At 38.1% G+C, this 21,680-nt stretch overlaps 1 protein-coding gene across 7 annotated transcripts in view; it reads right to left on the bottom strand.

The window, feature by feature from the left end:
• NUCB2 (nucleobindin 2) overlaps window positions 1-21,680 on the bottom strand; it is a 57,066-nt gene that overhangs the window by 192 nt on the left and 35,194 nt on the right. For 6 of the 7 annotated variants that reach the window (XM_017948576.1, XM_021925996.2, XM_017948578.3 and 3 more), the window contains 7 exons: window positions 21,156-21,341; window positions 20,881-20,971; window positions 20,234-20,292; window positions 20,043-20,135; window positions 16,539-16,628; window positions 1,104-1,274; window positions 424-505 (listed from right to left, as the gene is read on the bottom strand). In XM_017948576.1, coding sequence (XP_017804065.1) covers window positions 424-505; window positions 1,104-1,274; window positions 16,539-16,628; window positions 20,043-20,135; window positions 20,234-20,292; window positions 20,881-20,971; window positions 21,156-21,341 — 772 coding nt within the window. Of the gene's footprint in view, window positions 1-27; window positions 506-1,103; window positions 1,275-16,538; window positions 16,629-20,042; window positions 20,136-20,233; window positions 20,293-20,880; window positions 20,972-21,155; window positions 21,342-21,680 lie in introns of those variants that run through there. The other variant, XM_021925995.2, reaches the window with a different exon arrangement.

The raw sequence follows: 21,680 nt of genomic DNA, 5'->3' as shown, positions 1-21,680 counted from the left end.
TGGAAAAAAAAAAAAGTTCTTATTTTAAAAGTATCTTCCTTTATTCTGAATGTTCTTTCATATACAAATATACTTGTTTTAAAAAATATGCTTAGCTAATTATAGATTACAATTTTTAAAAACATGTTCTCTGGTAAGATTAATATAATTAGAAAGAATTACAAATAATGTTGAAATAAATCATTTTACCATAAATATGGTTATCAAATTATACAAATGATACAGCACTTAAAATCTGCTGCTGCATAAAACTTTTGGAGGCATTTTCATTTTTCTGTAATCTAAATTGCTCTAATACTAGAAAAAACACACAGAAAATAACATACTACCTTAATGACTTGAAATTATATTTGTAATAAATGTGGACTTCAATTGATACAATAATTTATTTTCCTAAATAAATAATCAAACAAAATTACATACGTGGTTCAAACTTCAATTCTCCAGCTGGCCCTGATGGAGGAATTCCTTGTTGTAATTTTTTTTGTTCCATCTGCTGTATGACCTGGTGAATGGAAAACGAAAGTTAAAAGTATAACTTGATTTTCTATCATATGTGTGACCTTTGACAAAGCACAACAAAGTAACTGAAAATTGTTTTCTAAAACAAAGATATTCAAACGATAAGATTTAGATTTGACCAGGTGCAGTGGCTCACGCCTATAGTCCCAACAATTTCAGAGGCCGAGGTGGGAGGATCACTTGAGGCCAGGAGTTCGAGACCAGCCTCAGCAACATAGTGAGACCTGGTCTCTACAAAATATATTAACATTAGCCAGGAACACTGGCATACACCTGTAGTCCTAGCTACTGGGGAGGCTGACGTGGGAGGATCACTTAAGCCCAGGAGTTTGAGGCTGCAGTGAACTATGATCACAGCACTGTACTCCAGCCTGGGAGACAGGCTGTCTCAAAATAAAATAAAGTAATATAAAATAAAATTTAGATTAATATTCCACAAAACAGTTTTAAAGTATTAAAATTTAAAATACTATAGCAATAGCAGTGTACTATAGTACAATGAAATATGTTACAAAAACACAGGCTTTTAACAAAGAACCTAAAATCTTTTTTAATGCCATAATCTTTTGACAAAATGCCACCTGATGATATTCCAGCTTCTGAGCCTCCAGTTGATCATGCTGACGTTGTAGCTCTTCTTTTTGTTTCTGAAGCTCATCTGCCTTCTTCTTAAGTTCATTTTCTTGTAAAGCAATAATATTTTCATATTCTTTTAGTTCTTCCTCTGTGAAGAACTGTTGCTGATCTAATGTCTAAAAGAAAAAAAATGAGGAAAGAATAATCTCAAAACTACAACAATAAAGTCTGATTGAGCTTTAAAATTCTATGGTTAGCAAAGTATAAAAGAGTATCTATAGGATTATGCCTTTGGGGTAAGAAGGAAGGGGAAATAAGTAATATATATTTATGTACTCATATGAACAAAAGAAAAAACAGGAAGAGAAACTCAGAGATTCTCTTCTGGGATTGACGACTAAAGGCAAAGAGTGAGAACTGGGTAAAAGAGACAAAGAGAACGTGGGAAGAGAAATAAAATTTATCATTCCCCCCCAATCCTCACTGAAACACCAAATTTTAACAGCTGTCTGCACACAGAAAAGCACAAGAAACAAACATCAGGTGAGCACTCACAGTACCTGGTTTCAACTTCATATCACCTACAAAGACATTGAGAAGGGCCAAAGAGACAGTCTTGAATCACCTATGCCACCTCTCCCCCACTCCCTTGCAGCAGACCTGCAGCACAGAGAGTCTGTGCCCTCTGGGGAAGGAGCATAGCGACTAGGGGACTTTACATTGAACTCAGTGCTGCCCTGTCACAGCAGAGAATAAAGGTGTGCTGGGCTCCACCAGTGACCATGCATAGGAGCATTTGAACCAGCCCTAGCCAGAGGAGAATCGCCCATGCCAGCAATGGGTACTGAATTTCCTGGCAAGCCTCACCATGCGGGCTGAAGTGCTCTGGGGCCCTAGGTAAACTTGAAAGGCAGTCTAGGAAAGAAGGACTATAATTCCTAGGCAACTCCTAGTGCTAGGCTGGGCTGAGAGACAGTGAACTAGGGTAGCAGGTGACCAGGGGAGATACCAGCTGGTGAGGCTAAGGGGATGCTTGTGCTACCCCTCCCCCAACCTCAGGCAGTACAGCTTGCGGCTATGAAAGTGATTCCTTTCTTGAGGAAAGGAGAGGAAAAAGTAAAGAGGGCTTTGTTTTACATCTTGGATACCAGCTAAGCCATGGTAGGATAGGGCACCAGGCAGAATTGTGAGGTCCTGATTCCAGGCCCTAACTCCCAGGTGACATTTCTACACATACCCTGGCCCAAAAGGAAAACTGCTGCCTTAAGGGAGCAGTCCTGGCAGGCTTCATCACTTGCTGAGTAAAGAGCCCTTGGGCCCTGAATAACCAGCGGCAAGACCCAGGGAGTATGCTCTGGGTCTTGGACTCTGAGACGTGCTGGCTTTGGGGTGACCCAGCACATTCCCAGCTGTAGTGGCTATGGTGAGAGACCCCTGTTTGAGGAAAGCAGAGGGAAAGTAAAGGCGATTTTTGTCTTGCACCCTAGGTACCAGTTTGGCCACAACAGGGTAGAGCAACAAGCAGGCTTTTGAGGTCCCCAAGTCCAGGCCTTGGCTCTTGGACAGCATTTCTGGACTCGCCTTGGGCCAGAGGGAAGCCCACTTCCCTGAAGGGTAAAGGCCTGGCAGCATTTACTGCAAGGTGACAGAAAAGCCCTTGGGCTTTCAGTAAATATCAGCAGTGGCTGGCAGAACCCCGTGTGGACCAGAGGTGGTGGTGGTAATGGCCACAGGGAGAGCGTCCTCTGCCTATGGAAAGAGGAGTGAAGAGCAGGAAGGCTTTTGTACTGTGGTTTGAGTGCCAGCTTAGCCACAGTAAAATAGAACATCAGGTAAATTGCCAGGGTTTTTTACTCCATTTCCTGGCTTCCAGACAGCATCTCTGGACACACTCAGGATCTGGGGGAACTTGCCACCATGAAGGAAAGGGCCTTGGGCAAGGCCGAGTGCCATGTTGGCTTCAGGCTTGACCCAGCACAGTTCCATGGTGATGCCCATAAGGGTACTTGCATCACCACACCTCCAGTTCCAGGTGGCTCAGCACACAGAGAGAGACCATTTGTTTGGAAGAAAGTAAGGGAAAAGAACAAGAGTCTCTGCCTGGTAATCTAGAGAATTCTTCCGGATCTTATCCAAGACCACCAAGGTGGTACTTTTAAGAGTCTGCAAAAATCACAGAATTACTGGACTTTGGGCCCAAGTCCCGTGGAATACCTGGAAAGCTTTCTGAAGAAGGACATGCACAAACAAGCCCAGAATATGAAGATTATAATAACTTTCTAACTCTTCAATGCTCCGACACCAACAAACATCTACACACATCACCACCACCCAGGAAAACATGACCTAACCAAATGAATTAAATAAGGTATCAGGTTCCAATCCTGGAGAACCAGAGATATATGACCTTTCAGATACAGAATTCAAAATAGCTGTGTTGAGGAAACTCAAAGAAATTCAAGATAACACAGAGAAGGAATTCAGAATTCTATCAGATAAATTTAACAAAGAGATCAAAATAATTAGAAAGAATCAAGCAGAAATTCTAGAGCTAAAAAATGGAATGGACATGCTGACGAATGCATCAGAGTCTCTTAATAGCAGAACTGATCAAGCAGAAGAAAGAATTACTGAGCTTGAAGACAGGCTATTTGAAAATACAGAGGACGCAAAGGAAAGAGAATGAAAAACAATGAAAGCATGCTTACAAGATCTAGAAAATAGCCTCAAAAGGGCAAATATAGGAGTTTTATTGGCCTTAAAGAGGAGGCAGAGAAAGAGATAAGGGTAGACAGTTTATTCAAAGGAATACTATCAGAAATATTTCAACATTCAAGTACAAAAATATAGAACACCAAGCAGATTTAACTCACGTCAGACTACCTCAAGGCATTTAATAATCAAACTACCGAAGGTCAAGTACAAAGAAAGAATCCTGGCCAGGCGTAGTGGCTCGCACCTGTAATCTCAGCACTTTGGGAGGCAGAGGTGGGCAGATCACTTGAGACCAGGATTTCAAGACCAGTCTGGCCAACATGGAAAAACCTCATCTCACCTAAAAATATAAAAATTAGCCAGAGGTGGTGGCACACAGCTGTAATTCCAGCTGCTCGGGAGCCTAAACCACAAGAATCACTTGAACCTGAGAGGCAGAAGTTGCAGTGAGCCAAGATCACACCACTGCATTCCAACCGGGGTAAAAGAGCAAGACTCTGTCTCAGGTGGCAGATTTTTCAGTGGAAACCTTACAGGCCAAGAGAGACTGGTATGAAATATTTGCAGCACTGACAGGAAAAAAATTTTTTTTACCCTAGAATAGTATATTGACTGAAAATATCCTTTAAGCATGAAGGAGAAATAAAGACCTTCTCAGATAAACAAAAACTGAGGGATTGCATCAACACCAGACCTGTCCTATAAGAAATGTGAAAGGTAGTTCTTCAATCTGAAAGAAAAGGATATTAATGAGAACAAAGAAATCATCTGAAGGTACAAAACTCACTGGTAACAGTAAGCACACAGAAAAACACAGAATAATATCACACTGTAATTGCTGTATATAAACTTCTCTTGACTTAAGTAGAAAGGCCAAACAAGGAACCAATCAAAAATAACTAAAAATAAATAAAATAATAACTACAACTTTTCAAGACAGGCAATAAAATAAGATATAAAAAGTACGGTCGGGAGCGGTGGCTCAGGCCTGTAATCCCAGCACTTTGGGAGGCCGAGGCAGGCAGATCACTTGAGGTTGGGAGTTCGAGACCAGCCTGACCAACATGGAGAAACCCCATCTCTATTAAAAATACAAAAAATTAGCTGGACATGGTGGCACATGCCTGTAATCCCAGCTACTCGGGAGGCTGAGGCAGGAGAATCGCTTGAACCCAGGAGGCAGAGGTTGTGGTGGGCTGAGATTGCGCCATTACACTCCAGTCTGGGTAACAAGAGCAAAACTCCATCTCAACAATAACAATAAAAAAAAACCAAAGTAACATGAGGCCAGGCGCGGTGGCTGATGCCCGTAATCCCAGCACTTTGGGAGGCTCAGGTGGGCAGATCACCTGCGGTTGGGAGTTTGAGACCAGCCTGACCAACATGGAGAAATCCTGTCTCTACTATAAATACAAAATTAGCTGGGCATGGTGGTGCATGCCTGTAATCCCAGCTACTTGGGAGGCTGAGGCATGAGAATCGCTTGAACCCAGGAGGCGGAGGTTGTGATGAGTTGAAGTCTCGCCATTGCACTCCAGCCTGGGCAACAAGAGTGAAACTCTGTCTCAAAAAAAAAAAAAAAAAAAATAGTAACAACGAAAAGTTAAAAAGCGGGGGATGAAGTGAAAGTGTAAAGTATTTATTTTCTTTTTGCATGGTTGTTTATGCAATCAGTGTTGTCATCAATTTAAAATAATGGGTTATAAAATATTATTTGCAGGCCTCATGGTAATCTCAAATCTAAAAACATACAATTGATACACATACAAAAAAAGCAAGAGATTAGAGCATGCCACCAGAGAAAATCAGCTTCACGGAAAGGAAGACAGGAAGGAAGAAAAAGAAGACAGCAAAACAACCAGAAAAATAACGAAATGGCAGGAGTAAGTCCCTACTTATCAGTAATAATAACTTCGAAAGTAAATCAACTAAATTTTTCGATCAAGACATAGAGTGTCTGAATAGATGAAAAAACAAGACCCAATGATCTGTTGCCTAAAAGAAACACACTTCACCTATAAAGATATACAGACTGAAAATAAAGAGATGGAAACAGATATTCCCTGCCAATGGAAACCAAAAAACAGCAGGAGTAGCAGGAGCAGTACTTACATCAGACAAAACAGAGGTCAAGACAAAAACTAAGAAGAGACAAAGAAAATGATAAATGGGTCCATTGAGCAAGAAGATATAATGATTATAAACAGATATGCACCCAACACTAGAACATCCAGATATATTAAGCAAATATTATTAGACCTAAAGACAAAGACAGGCCTCAATGCAATAACAGCTGAAGATTTCAACACCCCACTTTCAGCATTAGACAGAACTCCCAGACAGAAAATCAACAAAGTAACATTGGACATAATCTACACTATAGATCAAATGGATCTAATAGATATTTAACAAACATTTCATCCAATAGCTATAGAGTACACATTTTTCTCCTTAGCACATGGATCATTCTCAAAGATAGACAATATGGGCCAGGCACGGTGGCTCACACCTGTAATCCTAGCACTTTGGAAGGCCGAAGTGGGTGGATCACTTGAAGTCAGGAGTTCAACACCAGCCTGACCAATATGGTAAACTCCATCTCTACTAAAAAGATACAAAAATTAGCCGAGCGTTGTAACACACATCTTTAATCCCAGCTACTCAGGAGGCTGAGACAAGAGAATCACTTGAACCCAGGAGGCAGAGGTTGCAGTGAGCCAAGATCGCCCCACTGCACTCTGGCCTGAGCAACAGATTGAGGCTCTGTCTCAAAAATAAATAAATAAATAGACAAATAGACAATATGCTAGGCCACAAAACAAGTCTTAAAACATTCTGCTGAGCATGGTGGCTCATGCCAGTAATCCCAGCACTTTGGGAAGCCAAGGTGGGCGGATCACTTGAGGTTGGGAGTTCAAGACTAGCCTGGCCAACATGGTGAAACCCCATCCCTACTAAAAATACAAAAATTAGCTGGGTGTGGTGGCATGCGCCTGTAATTCCAGCTACTTGGGAGGCTGAGGCACAAGAATTGCTTGAACCTGGAAGGTGAAGGTTGCAGTGAGCTGACATAGTGCCACTGCACTCCAGCCTGGGCAACAGAACAAGACTTTGTCTCAAAAAAAAAAAAAAAAAATTCATAAAATAGAAATAATAGTAAGCATCTTCTCTGACCACAATGGAATAAAACTACAAATTGATAATAAGAGGAATTTTGGAAACTATACAAACACATGGAAATGAAACAGTATGCTCCCGAATAACCAGTAGGTCAATGAAAAAATTAAGAAGGAAATTGAAACATTTCTTGAAACAAGTGATAATGGAAACAACATACCAAATGCAGTACTAAGAGGGAAATGTATAGTTATAACTGTCTGTATCAAAAAAAGAAGAAAAATCTCAATAACCTAATAGTGCATCTTAACTAGAAAAGCAAGAGCAAACTAAATCCAAAATTAGTAGAAGAAACGAAAAAATAAAGATCAGAGCAGAAATAAGTGAATATGAAATGAAGAAAACAATATAAAAGATCAATGAAACAAAAAGTTGGTTTTCTGAAGTTAAACAAAATTGACAAACCTTTAGCCACACTAAGAGACAAAGAGAGAAAACCCAAATAAATGAAATCAGAGATGAAAAAGGAGACATTACAACTGGTACTGCAGAAATTCAATGGATCATTAATGGCTACTATGAGCAACTATATGCCAATAAATTGGAAAATCTACAAGAAATGGACAAATTCCTAGACACATACAAACTACCAAGATTGAACTCGGAAGAAATCCAAAACCTGAACAGACCAATAACAAGTAATGAGATCAAGGCCATAATAAAAAGTCTCCCAGCAAAAAAATGCCCAGGACCCAGTGGCTTCACTGCTAAATTCTACCAAACCTTTAAAGAAAAACTAATGCAAATCCTACTCAAACTATTCCAAAAACTAAAGGAGGAAGGAATACTTCCAAACTCATTTGAAAAGACTCGTACTACCCTGATACCAAAACCAGACAAAGTCACATCAAAAAAAAGAAAAGTACAAGGCAATAGCTCTGGTGGATATCAATGCAAAAATACTCAACAAAATAATAGCAAACTGAGTTCAACAATACATTAAAAAGATCATACATCATGGCCAACTGGGATTTATCCCTGTGGTACAAGGATGGGTCAAAATACACAAATCAATATGATATATCATATCAACAGAATGAAGAACAAAAACCATATGATCATTTCAATTGATGCTGAAAAAGCATTTGAAAAAATTCAACATCCCTTCATGATAAAAAACCCTCAAAAAATGGGTATAGAAGGAACATACCTTGATATAATAAAAGGCATATACGACAGACCCACAGCTAATATCATACTGAATGGGAAAAACTGAAAATCTTTCCTCTTAGATCTGGAACACAACAAGGATGTCCACTATCACCACTGTTATTCAATGTAATACTGGAAGTCCTAGCTAGATCAATCAGACAAGAAAAAGATATAAAGGGCATCCAAACTGTAATGGAAGAAGTCAAACTATCCTTGTTTGCAGATGATATGATCTTGTATTTGGGAAAAACCTAAAGACTCCACATACAAAAAAACTATTAGAACTGATAAATTTGGTAAATTTGCAGGATACAAAATCAACATACAAAAATCAGCAGCATTTCTATATGCCAACAATAAAGCAATCTGAAAAAAGAAATTTAAAAATTAATCCCATTTACAATAGCCACAAATAAAATTAAATACATAGGAATTAACCAAAGAAGTTAAGATCTCTATAATGAAAACTATAAAACACAGATGAAAGAAACTGAAGAGGATATCAAAAAATGGAAAGATATTCCATGTTCAAAGATTGAAATAATCTATGTTGTGAAAATCTCCATACTACCCAAAGCAATCTACAAATCCAATGCAGTTCATATCAAAATGTCCAATGACATTTTTCACAGAAATAGATAAAACAATCCTAAAATTTATGTGAAACTACAAAAGACCTAGAATAACCAAAGCAAAAAGAACAAAACTGAAGGAATCACATCATCTGACTTCAAATTATCCTACAGAACTATAGTCACCAAAACACAATCGTACTGGCATAAAAACAGACATACAGGCCCAATGGAACAGAATAGAGAACCCAGAAACAAACCCACACACCTACTGTAAACTCGTTTTTGAAAAGGGTGCCAAGAACATACATTGGGGAAAATACAATCTCTTCAATAAATGGTGCTGGAAAACTGAACATTCATATGCAGAAGAATGAAACTTGATACCTATATCTTGCCTTATACAAAAATCAAATCCAAATGGATTAAAGACTTAACTCTAAGACCTCAAACTATCAAACTACTACAAGAAAACATTGAGGAAACTCTCCAGAACATTGACCTGGACAAAACATTCTTGAGTAATACCCATAAGCACAGACAACCAAAGCAAAAATAGACAAATTAGATCACATCAAGTAAAAAAGCTTCTGCAGAGCAAAGCAAAAATTCAACAAAGTGAAGGGATAACCCACAGAATGAGGGAAAATATTTGCAAACTATGCATCTGATAAGGGATTAATAACTAGAATATATAAGGGGTTCAAATAACTCTATAGGAAATTATCTAATAATCTGACAGAAATGGGCAAAAGATTTGAGTAGACATATCTCAAAAAAAGACATTAAATGGCAAACAGGCATATGAAAAAGTGCTCAACATCACTGACCATCAGAGAAACACAAATCAAAACTACAATGAGATACCATCTCACCCCAGTTAAAATGGCTTTTATCCAAAAGACAGGCAATAACAAATGTTGGCAAGGATGTGGAAAAAAGGGAACCCTTGTACACTATTGGTAGGAATGTAAATTAATACAACCACTATGGAGAACAGTGTGGAAGTTCCTCAAAAAATTAAAAATAGAGTTAACATATGACCCAGCAATCTTAATGCAATCTTAATCCAAAAGAAAGGAAATTGGTATATCAAAGAGATATCTGTGTTTCCATGCTTGTTGCAGTACTGTTCACAATGGCTTAGATTTGGAAGCTAAGCATCCATCAACAGATAAATGGATAAAGAAAATGTGGTACTTATATACAATGGAGTATTACTTCAGCCATAAAAAAAGAATGAGATTGTCATTTGCAACACCATGGATGGAACTGGAGGTCATTACGTTAAGTGAAATAAGCCAGGCACAGAAAGACAAATATCACATGTTCCTACTTATCTGTGGGATCTAAAAATCAAAATAATTGAACTCGTGAAGATAGAGAACAGAAGGATGGTTACCAGAGGCTGGGAAAGGTGTGGAGTTGGGGAGTGGTGGGGACAGTTAATGGGTACCAAAAACAAATAGAATGAATAAAATCCAGTGTTTCATAGTACAACAGGGGGACTATAGTCAATAATAATTTAATTGTACATTTGAAAATAACTAAAAGAGTATAATTAGATTGCTTGTAACACAAAGGATAAATGCTTGAGGGGATGGATACTCAATTTTCCATTATGTAATTATTATACATCGCATGCCTCTACCAAAATATCTACGTACCCCGTAAATATATACACATACTATGTATGCACACACAATAAATTTTAATTATTAAAAAAAAAGAAAAAACTTATCTGAATACACCTTTTCTGTATAGATTCAATTTTTGGAAACGTGTTAATGTTTCACATACTCAAGAAAAGAAAATTAAAATCAACAAGACAGGAAAATCCTAAAACTTGAATAGAAAAACAGAAGTAAATAAATAGTACTTTTATTTTAAATGAATAAAATAACCCACGGAACAGAGAGGAAAAAAATGAACTAACCCAAGTAATTTTTGATCATAGTATTTGTACAATATGCCTTCATGTTAAAAATAACAAAATCTTTTTTTTTTTTTTTTTTTTTTTTGAGACAGAGTCTTGCTCTGTCATCCAGGCTGGAGTGCTGGGGTGCAATCTCGGCTCACTGCAACCTCCGTCTCCCAGGTTCAAGTGATTCTCCTGCCTCAGCCTTCCGATGAGCTGGGATTACAGGAATGCGCCACCACTCCCCCTGCTAATTTTTGTATTTTTAATGGAGACAGGGTTTCACCATGTTGGCCAGGTGTCAAACTCCTTATATCAGGTGATCCACCCACCTTGGCCTCCCAAAGTGCTGAGATGTTACAGGCATGAGCTACTGCACTGGCCCCAACAACAACAAAATCTAAACAAAATTTAAAGTCTTATTTTACAGAGGCATGGATTACTATTCTGAAACTTCTTGTACATTCTAGGATTGAGTGAATAAATGAAATATTTTTAAGGAAAAGGGAGTTAGGTTTTGCATGAAATATGGCAAAAGATAGAATGCTAAGTTGAAATCAAAGTTGTTGCACATATGTTCATTGCAGCACTCTTTACAATAGCAAACACATAGAATCAACCTAAATGCCCAACCTAAATGAGTAGATAAAGAAATGTGGTACATATACACCATGGAATACTATGCAGCCATAAAAAAGAACGAGATCACGTCCCCTGTAGGAACATGGATGAACCTGGAGGCCGGTATCTTTAGCAAACTAATGCAGAAACAGAAAACCAAATACTGCCGGGCGCGGTGGCTCAAGCCTGTAATCCCAGCACTTTGGGAGGCCGAGACGGGCGGATCACGAGGTCAGGAGATCGAGACCATACTGGCTAACTCGGTGAAACCCCGTCTCTACTAAAAAAATACAAAAAACTAGCCGGGCGCGGCGGCGGGCGCCTGTAGTCCCAGCTACTCGGGAGGCTGAGGCAGGAGAATGGCGTGAACCCAGGAGGCGGAGCTTGTAGTGAGCTGAGATCTGGCCACTGCACTCCAGCCCAGGCGACAGAGCGAGACTCCGTCTCAAAAAAAAAAAAAAAAAAAAAAAAAAAAAAAAAAAGAAAACCAAATACTGCATGTTCTCACTTACAAGTGGGAGCTAAATAATGATAAACACATGGACACATAGAGAGGAACAACACACACTGGGGCCTATGGGAAGATAGAGGGCAGGAGGAGGAGGAGGATCAGGAAAAATAACTAATGGGTATGAGGGCTTAATACCTGGGTAATAAAATAATCTGTAAAACAAAACCCCATGACACAAGTTTATATATATAAACTATATAATAAACCTGCACACATACCCCTGAACTTTAAAAAATTAAAATGAAAAAAAAAGAAGTCAGAGGTGTTGGATTGCAATTGGAGATATCAGTGTAAATTCATGAGTTTTAATACATATTGATAGATATGTAGAAATGAATATTATATAGGTGTGTATATGTGTGTATGTGTGTACATATACACATCCATATTATATACATATTATTTTAATTCCCCAGCTCTGTCATCTGACAAGACCTTGGAAGCAATGACACTGCAGTAGCAAGGAGCACATCCAGAGCCCAGATCTTGGTCTGCAGTATCGATCTCCACTAAAAGGAACCAGGGCTCCTCAGAAAAATGGGTCACTCTGGGTTGGGTCAGGGAAAGGATAAGGTAAGTCTTGAACATCCTGATATACTAAAAGTAAGAAAGTCTCCAAAGAATGATTTGGACATGTCAGAAGGACACAAAAGCCAGTCTGAAGAAACTCTCACTGGCCAAGTCTGAGACAATTTGAGTATGGAAACAATGATGGTAAAGATTAGAGCTTATTGAATAAAAGAAACAACGAGTCTACACCAATATAAATAGAAGGTCAAGGGGGAAGGAATAGCTTTTCATTACAGTAGAAAGCCAACTAACAAATGTAGAAGGGATGATCAGGTTAGAAAATCTCCATTTGTCTACCATCACAGTAATAATTCTAGCTAGAATCATCAATGGACATCATAATACATTCACATATTCTCGAAGTATTTTTTTTAATTTTTTTATTTTTAGAGACAGGGTCTCATTACATTGCCCAGACTGGTATCAAATTCCTGGGCTCAAGCTGTCCTCCTGCCTCCTAAGTAGCTGGGCCTACAGGTGGGCACCACCATGCTCAGCTCTGATATGTTTAAAGAGTGCACATTTTTAACGGTGGATTTATAAATTGGTATAAGTCTTTTGAAAAGCAATTTTGCAGAAGAATTCGCCCTTCTCTATCCCTCTACTTATATCAGTGTAGACTCATGTCTTCTTGTTTTATTCAATAAGTTCTAATCCTTATCATCATTATTTCCATGTTCAAATTGTCCCAGATTTGGCCAGTGGGAGTTTCTTCAAACTGACTTTTGTGTCTTTGTGACATGTCTGTATCATTCTTTAGGGACTTCCTTGCTTTCAGTATAGGATGTTCAAGCCTTAAAAGCCTTAAAAATATTCCCTGGGTCCTGGTAATGCTACACTGAGAATCTACCCTATAAAACAACCCTAATCACATAAAAAGCTTTATACAAAAATGTATTTGTAGCAGCATTTTCTTTTTAAAATAGCATTAAAAAATGAAATAATCTAAATGTCTGACCCTGAAAAAATGTTTATATGCCTCCATAGCTTTTAAAATAAGGCTTACAAATATTACGTGAAAAGATTTTTGATATGATGTTGAATGAATTTTTTTTTTTTTAAGCTGACTTCTGTCTGGGTACAGTACTCACATCTGTAATCCCAGTACTTTGGGAGGCCAAGGCGGGCAGATTGCTTGAGCTCAGGAGTTCAAGACCAGCCTGGGCAACACGGCAAGATCCTGCCTCTATTAAAAATACAAAAAAAAAAAAGAAAGATCCAGGCATGGTGGTGCATGCCTGTGGTCTCAGCTACTCAGGAGGCTGAGGTGGGAGGATCACTTGAGCCGGGGTGGGTTGAAGGGGGCGGGGGCAGAGGTTGCAGTGAGCTAAGATCACACCACTGTACTCCAGCCTGGGTGACAGAGCGAGAACCTGTCTTTACTTTTCCTAAAATTATTTAAAAAAAAAAAAGGCTGACTTCTTTCCAGGCACAGTGGTTCACACATTTTGGGGAGGCTGAGGCAGGAGGATTCCTTGAGCTCAGGAGTTCGGGACTAGCCTGGGCAATATAGTGAGACCCGGTCTGTATTTATAAAATAAAAAAACAAAAACTGACTTCTGATTCTTTCACTATGGTGGGCTAGACAAGATACTTTTTAAAATATGAAAGGTAAAATATTAACTTTACGTCAAAAAATCTGGTAGACACCACCTTAGCAAAATGATTAAAGCTACCATTACCAGTTATGGGGATCCTCAACATGTGCCTTCTAATAGGATACACTGAGCATCTCTTCTGTGGTATTCAAGGGACACTGTACAACAGAATAGTCTGTCCTCTTGAAAAATCGTTTCAGATTGAAGGAGACTAGAAAGACATTACAACTGAATTCAGTCTATCATCTTGGATTTTCTTTTGTTATAAAGGATATTGTTGGGAAAATTGACAAAATCTCACTAAGTCTAGAGATCGGAGAAGAGTACCATGTGTGTAGTATTGATAATTTTACTGTAATTATATAAGGTAAATCCTTGTTTGCAAAAAATAAACACTCAAGTATGTTAAAGTGGCATGATGTGTAATTTACTCTCGAGCAATTCAAAACTTTATATATATGTACATATATACATATGTTTTTATATATACATACATATACATACGTACATACATTACAACATAATTATATGTTATACATATACACACATAGAGATTAAAAATAGGAAGGAAAAAGAGAGAAAGATAAAGCAAACATAGTTAAATCTGGTTGAAATGTATTCAGGGATTTCCTGTCTATTCCTGCAACTCTTGTAAATCTGAAATTACGTCAAAATGTTAAGTATGTAATTATCTATTGATCTTCTAGTCTACCAGACACACTAAAGGGAATGTATATACACATAATTTTAGCATTCTTCTTCTTCACCAAAGGCAAGAAACATTTCAAACGTTAAGACAAAAAACCAATACAAAAAGAGGTTGACTTGGCCGGGCGCGGTGGCTCAAGCCTGTAATCCCAGCACTTTGGGAGGCCGAGACGGGCGGATCACGAGGTCAGAAGATCGAGACCATCCTGGCTAACACGGTGAAACCCCGTCTCTACTAAAAAATACAAAAAACTAGCCGGGCGAGGTGGCGGGCGCCTGTAGTCCCAGCTACTCGGGAGGCTGAGGCAGGAGAATGGCGTAAACCCGGGAGGCGGAGCTTGCAGTGAGCTGAGATCCCGCCACTGCACTCCAGCCTGGGCGACAGAGCGAGGCTCCGTCTCAAAAAAAAAAAACAAAAAAAAAAAGAGGTTGACTTTTCTGATGTCAAACTACAGGGGCCAACTGTCCCAATTTGCCCAAAAATGTCTGGTTTTAGCAATGAAAAGTTCCACATCCTTGGAAATTCCTTAGTCCTGGGTAAACTAGAATAGCTGTTCCCTTTCTCAAACAATTTTCTGGACAATTAAAATTTTAATTTAAACAGTAATCTTTTCAGTTTTTATGTAGAAAAAGACTATGTTCTTTCTTCCATCCATTTTGGTTGGTGCCTCTCAACTATTCTTTTCAAGTTGTCTAAGCATTCATTCAAACACAGTTGACTGTGTTACAAGTTGATATACTTTTCTGGAGCAATCTGCCAAGATATACTGAGAAATTTTAAAAACTGTTCATAAATCTTAAGAATAGTTCTATTCCTGGGAGTTAATCCCAGGGAAATCATTATAGATTGCCCAAAAATGTGCGGAGAAATGGATAGTCATCATAGTGTCATTACAGTAAAATACTGGAATTTACCCAAAATGTCTAAATCTGGAGAAATGGATATATAAATTATGCTACAGCCATATAACTGCATGTTAGGTAGCCATTTTAAAAATCATGTTTTTGAAGATTGATATTTAAAAAGTTTGTGAAATATTGTTAAATTTTTAAAAAGTATTTCATCAACATACAAAGTCATTTATACAGCATGAAGCCATTTTAAAAAATACATAAATATGACCGGCCTGATGCAGTGGCTCACGCCTGTAATCCCAGCACTTTGGGAGGCCGAGGTGGGCGGATCATGAGGTCAGGAGTTCAAGATCAGCCTGGCCAAATGGTGAAACCCCGTCTCTACTAAAAATACAAAAATTAGCCAGGTGTGGTGGCAGGCACCTGTAATCCCAGTTACTTGGGAGGCTGAGGCAAAGAATTGCTTGAATCCGGGAGGCGGAGGTTGCAGTGAGCCGAGGTAGTGCCACTGCACTCCAGCCTGGGTGACAGAGCAAGACTCTGTCTCAAAAATAAATAAATAAATAAATAAATATGAATATATGTATATGTGTGAATTTAAAATGAGACAATACATTGTTTACATACTGTATGCTATATGTGAATATACTATATATACAAACTGCATACTATTCCAAATTAACATAATACAATGCATAACCTGAGAATCTACCTCCGAGCAGTAAAATTATAGGTGAATTCTAATTTATTCTTTCAATGTATCTATATTTCTAATTTTCAATAATGAATCCTATTTTATACTTTGAAAAAAAGTATAATTTTTAAAAGACTTCTAATTTTATGCAGTGTGATTATAAACAAGAAATAAATTGCTACAAGCTTTCCAAGAAATCAAGTTCATTATTTTATAGTGACATTTATACAAAAAACCCAAGATAGTAAGACTATACATGCAAACATAATGGGGAATAAAAGTTAAAAGTACAATAGACTGACGCAGAATTTGTTGAACCATACATCTCATACAGAGTAGGTTCTATTACCTCCCAGCTATCCGGCTCCAAGAATTCTTTTTTTTCTGTGGCTTTCAAAAACTCCTCCAGAGTCACCAATCTGTCTTTGTTAGTATCAACCTGATTAAAAGAAAATGTATACATAATACAAAGTAAATCTTTCTCATATTATTTAGCCACTATCAACTGTCTTGTAATAGATGCCACTACATAAACATACAGAAATTAGGACTCACCTAACATCCACAGAAACTGGAGGAAAAAAATAACAGAGCACTCAACATTATACTAGAATTACAAAATAAATATCTTTCTCTTCTATATAATTCAAATTGGAAAATATGAGATATCTATATACCTAATGCCCCCAAAACCACTAAGTTTCAGTCAGCTGATCTGAGTGGTTGACTGGTATCGTCTTCGTACTTTACCATAATATGTATAATCCCTCTTGAAGCCAAGTTCTTCAGTAAGAAAAAGAACCATTCTAGAAAGAGGACAGTTTTAGCCAAGAGTAAAGGAGGTTAAACTAAAATGCTCTCAACACTTTTTCTTAAAAAAACACAATTACCTAAATCAAAACTAAAGCTGACAACCTCTCCAAATCCTCTTGCATAGCTGTTACAGCCTGTGGCAAATTTCGTTACAAAGGTGTACTGTATAATGGTCAAAGAAATTCACTTGATAGTTGGGATGTCAGCAGTCAACAGACATCCCAATTTAGCATTTACAGTTCAAAAATTCAGATGAAAGTTACTGAAGCAAAATAGTGGGATTCAGTTACCCTGCATATGATGCCTATATCAGAGTTTTTGGCTTAGAGGGAGGAGACGCAGAGCAAGAACTACAGAGAAAGGCAAATATTTAAATGAGGGTAGCCATTAGATGGACCATGGACATCTAAGCACAGACTCAGTGGAAGTAAGACCTTGTGATGATCTAAAAAGGAGTATTCCAGAAAAAAGAAATATTAAGTCCAAATGCTCTAAAATGGGAACAAGCTTGATGAGAGGTAAACATCAGAAGGCCAGTGTGGCCAGAAGAGAGAGAGTCACAGAGCGCAAGGCAAGGATGAAGTCACAAATCTTTCGGAAATAGGAGGGATTTGGGATCATATTATAAGGGAAATTGCAAGCCATTGAAGTATTCCTATGCAAGAGAGCACATGACCTGATTTATGCTTTTAAGAGCTTACTCTGCCTACTTATGAAGAAGAGTCTGCAGTGGGGTAAGGAACAGAAGCAGAGATGCCAGTTAGGAGACTTGCTTGGACTTGATTGGTATTAAATAGTAGTGGAAGTGGGGGGAAGTGGTCAAATTCTGGATCTGTTTGAAAGATAGATCAAATAGAACTTATAGAGGAAATGCAGGATATGAGGAAAGAAGTTAAGGATGACTTAGCCTGAGCAACTAGATGAATTATGATTAATTTGTTGAAATGAAAAAGGCTGAGGAAGGAACAGATCTGGGTTTGAAGAAGATGTGAGTTAAACACAAGGAGAACTGTCAAGCAGATACAACCCTGGAACTCAGAGAAAGGAGACAGCTGAAGATAAAATAATTGAACTCACCAGCATACATGCAGATATAGAGCATATATAGAGACATGGGACTCCACACTACCACCTAAGGAGAGAATGAAGCTAGAAAGAAGAACATGGCCAAGGGATAGGAGCAGGGCAATGCAACATGTAGAACTTGGAAACAGGAAGAAGAGCCAGCAAAGAAGAGAGAGTAGGGTATGAAGAAATTGAGGAGGTGTGGTTTCCCAAAAGTGAAGAAACCATTTCAAGAAAGAGGGAGGCATCAACTGTATCAAATGTTGCCAAGGGGTCAAGTAAGATGAGACCACTGGACTTGACAAGATAGAGGTCATCCAATGGGAGGATTTTTAAATGGAATGATTGAGGCTACAGCACAGATTAAGACAAAAAGGAAAGGTGAAGAATTAACAGGAAGAAGAATAGACAACTCTTTGAAGAGAAACAGAGAAATGAGGCAGTAACCAGAGGTTGTTTTTTGTTTTTGTTTTTCAGTACTGAAAAAAGGGTTTGGTTTGGTTTGGTGTGGTGTGGTGTGGTTTGGTTTGGTTTTGAGATGAAGTCTTGCTGTGTAACCCAGGCTAGAGTACAGTGGTGTAATCTTGGCTCACCGCAAACTCTGCCTGCTGGGTCCAAGAGATTCTCATGCTTCAGCCTCCTAAGTAGCTGGGATTATAGGTATACAGCACCACCCCCGGCTAATCTTTGTATTTTTAGTAGACACGGGGTTTCACCATGTTTGCCAGGCTGGTCTCGAGCTTCTGACCTCAAGTGATCCACGTGCCATGGCCTCCCAAAGTATTGGGATTACAGGCGTGAGCTATCATGCCCAGCCCAAAAAAAAAGGTTTTATACCTGATATGCAGTAACATCTTTATCTTTTAGAATATTTTAAAGTAGTTGCAAATTATTTTATTCATACTAAAGGCATCTAGTATAATAATCTGGATCAAAAATGCAAACTTCAGCCTGGACAACATAGCAAGACCTTGTGTCTCCAAAAATTAAAAAGTTAGCTGGCAGCCTGGGCAACATGGCAAAAGACATACCATCTCTTAAAAAAAAAAAAAAAAAAAAATTCGACCTGGTGTGGGGGCTCATGCCTGTAACCCCAGCCAGCACTTTGGGAGGGCGAGGTGGGTGGATCACTTGAGGTCAGGAGTTCAGGACCAGCCTGGCAAACATAGTGAAACCCCATCTCTACTAAAAATACAAAAATCAGCCAGGTGTGGTAGTGCATGCCTGCAATCCCAGCTACTCAGGAGGCTGAGGCAAGAGAATCACTTGAACTTGGGAGGCGGAGGTTGCAGTGAGCGAAGATTGCACCACGGCACTCCAGCCTAGGTGAAAGAGTGAGACTGTGTCTCAAAAACAAACAAAAAAGGCTGGTGGCTCACACCTGTAATCCCATCTATAATCCGAGCACTTTGGGAGGCCAAGGTGGATGGATCACCTGAGGTCAGGAGTTCAAGAGCAGCCTGGCCAACATGGGGAAACCCTGTCTCTACTAAAAATAAAAAATAAAAAACAGGTGTGGTGGTGGGTGCCTGTAATCCCTGCTACTCAGGAAGCTGAGGCAGGAGAATCACTTGAATCTGGGAGGTGGAGGTTGCAGTAAGCCGAGATCATGCCACTGCACTCCAATGTGGGTGACAGAGTGAGACTCCATCTCAAAAAAAAAAAAAAAAAAAATTAGCTAGGCATGGTGGCTCCAGCTGGTGGTCCCTCCTCAGTCTCAGGAGGCTGAGACAGTAGGATTGCTTCAGCCCAGGAGGTTGAGGCTGCAGTGAGCCATGATTGCACCACTGCACTCTAGCCTGGGCAACAGAGCAAGACTCTGTCTCAAAAAAAAAAAACAAAAAACAAAAAACAAAAAAAACGCAAACTCCATTTAAATATAAATTCTGTATATTTTCCATCTTAAAGTAAGATTTATTGCAAGAATTAAATAATATATAGAAATAATATATTATCTTAAACTTTTAAAACATACCTCATTCATTACATGTTCCCTCATTCTAAGCCTTTCTTCTTCCATTTCTACCATATCATCCTCTTCATTTTTAGGGTCATATACTTTCTCCAACTAAAAAGAAAAATTTCAAATGAACATGAAAGGAAAGAAAGTAACAAGAAAAAAAAGAAAGAGAACAAGAACATTGAATACTTAATAAACTCATTTACCTCTTTAGTAAATAGGGCTTCCAATTCTTGTTCATCCAGGAATCCATCACTATTAACATCTAAAGTTTAAAAGTTACAAATGCAAAAATAGATTTTAATACCTTAGAAAATAATTAAAATACAATGATTTATAAAAGGTTTACAAAAGTAGTACTGATGTGAGCATCAATAGACTGCAGAAAAGCATTTCTTTTTTTTCATGAAGCTTTAGATCAGCTCAACTGATAAATATGCTATATTTATTTGTAACTCATAATTATTTGTGAGGAAAGCATATCTTGACTATTTTTTCCAAAAATATAAAGTAAAGCAATATTCTATGGGAGTAGAAGTAAAATGTAATATTATAGTATAAAGCCTATCAGATATAACCTAGCTAGTCACAATATACAGTTTTCAGTTTACAGAGAACTCTGCAATAATTCATATGACTCAACAGTAAAAGCCAGTATAAAGACACAGCTACTGATCTAAAATTTTATACTGCAGGTGAGCAACAAAGACTATCATATTACCCTAGAAAAACTCTAATCATTTACTCTCACTAGATAACTCAATAGCAGACTTTGGCAGAAATCAATTAAGAGGAAAGCAAATATTTTTTCAAACAGCAGATATAAATATTAATATTTGTATCAAATTGTTACCATGTAATTTGAAAAATGTCTTGGGGTCAAAGTCATTAGGATCCAATCCATCAGTCTCTTCCCATACCTCTTTTAGTTGATCTTTGCTTCCCTGTGAACCAATTTAAAAAAAAATTGCTCAAAACAAAATATAATCTATCTGTATAGACTCACAATATAAATTTGAGGAACTTTGCATAAGAATCAAGATTTCAGTACTAATAACATGATAAAATTCTGCTGATACAAAGAAGTATCTTTATCTAAAAATGGTTTCATAAAGTCACAATCCTTACTGGATGATTAACTTTAGGGTGATTTTCATGCTTTTTCTTCATTTCTTCAAATTTAGACTCTTCTTCTTTTCTCTTTTCTTCATTCAATGTTTTTAAATATTCTCTCCTTTCATGTTCCTTCATCATTTCATATTTTTTAAATTCTTCATGTCGAGTCTTGTCATAGTGTTCCAGATCACTTGTTGCCTGAAATGCAATAATGCATTTAAGTTAAATAAAAACATGCATTTGAAAAATGTAAATAAAGCCATTCTTGAATATAGCATACTCTTGAACAGATGTGGTACAGGAAAGCAAAAACATACTGGATTCCTCTTTTTTAATTCTACCATTTAATTTTAGTCAAGTTTTTTCTTTTTTTTTTTTGTTTTTTGAGACAGAGTTTCACCCGTCACCCAGGCTGAAGCGCAGTGGCATGATTTCAGCTCACTGCCACCTCTGCCTCCTGGTTCAAGTAATTATCCCACCTCAGCCTCCTGAGGCCTCTTGAGTAGCTGGGATTACAGGCACTTGCCACCACCCCCG

Source organism: Papio anubis, chromosome 12 (genome assembly GCF_008728515.1).
Source record: "Papio anubis isolate 15944 chromosome 12, Panubis1.0, whole genome shotgun sequence".
NCBI lineage: Eukaryota > Metazoa > Chordata > Mammalia > Primates > Cercopithecidae > Papio > Papio anubis.
Note: the sequence above shows the minus strand (reverse complement) of the source record. Positions and strands in the feature narration are given on the sequence as shown.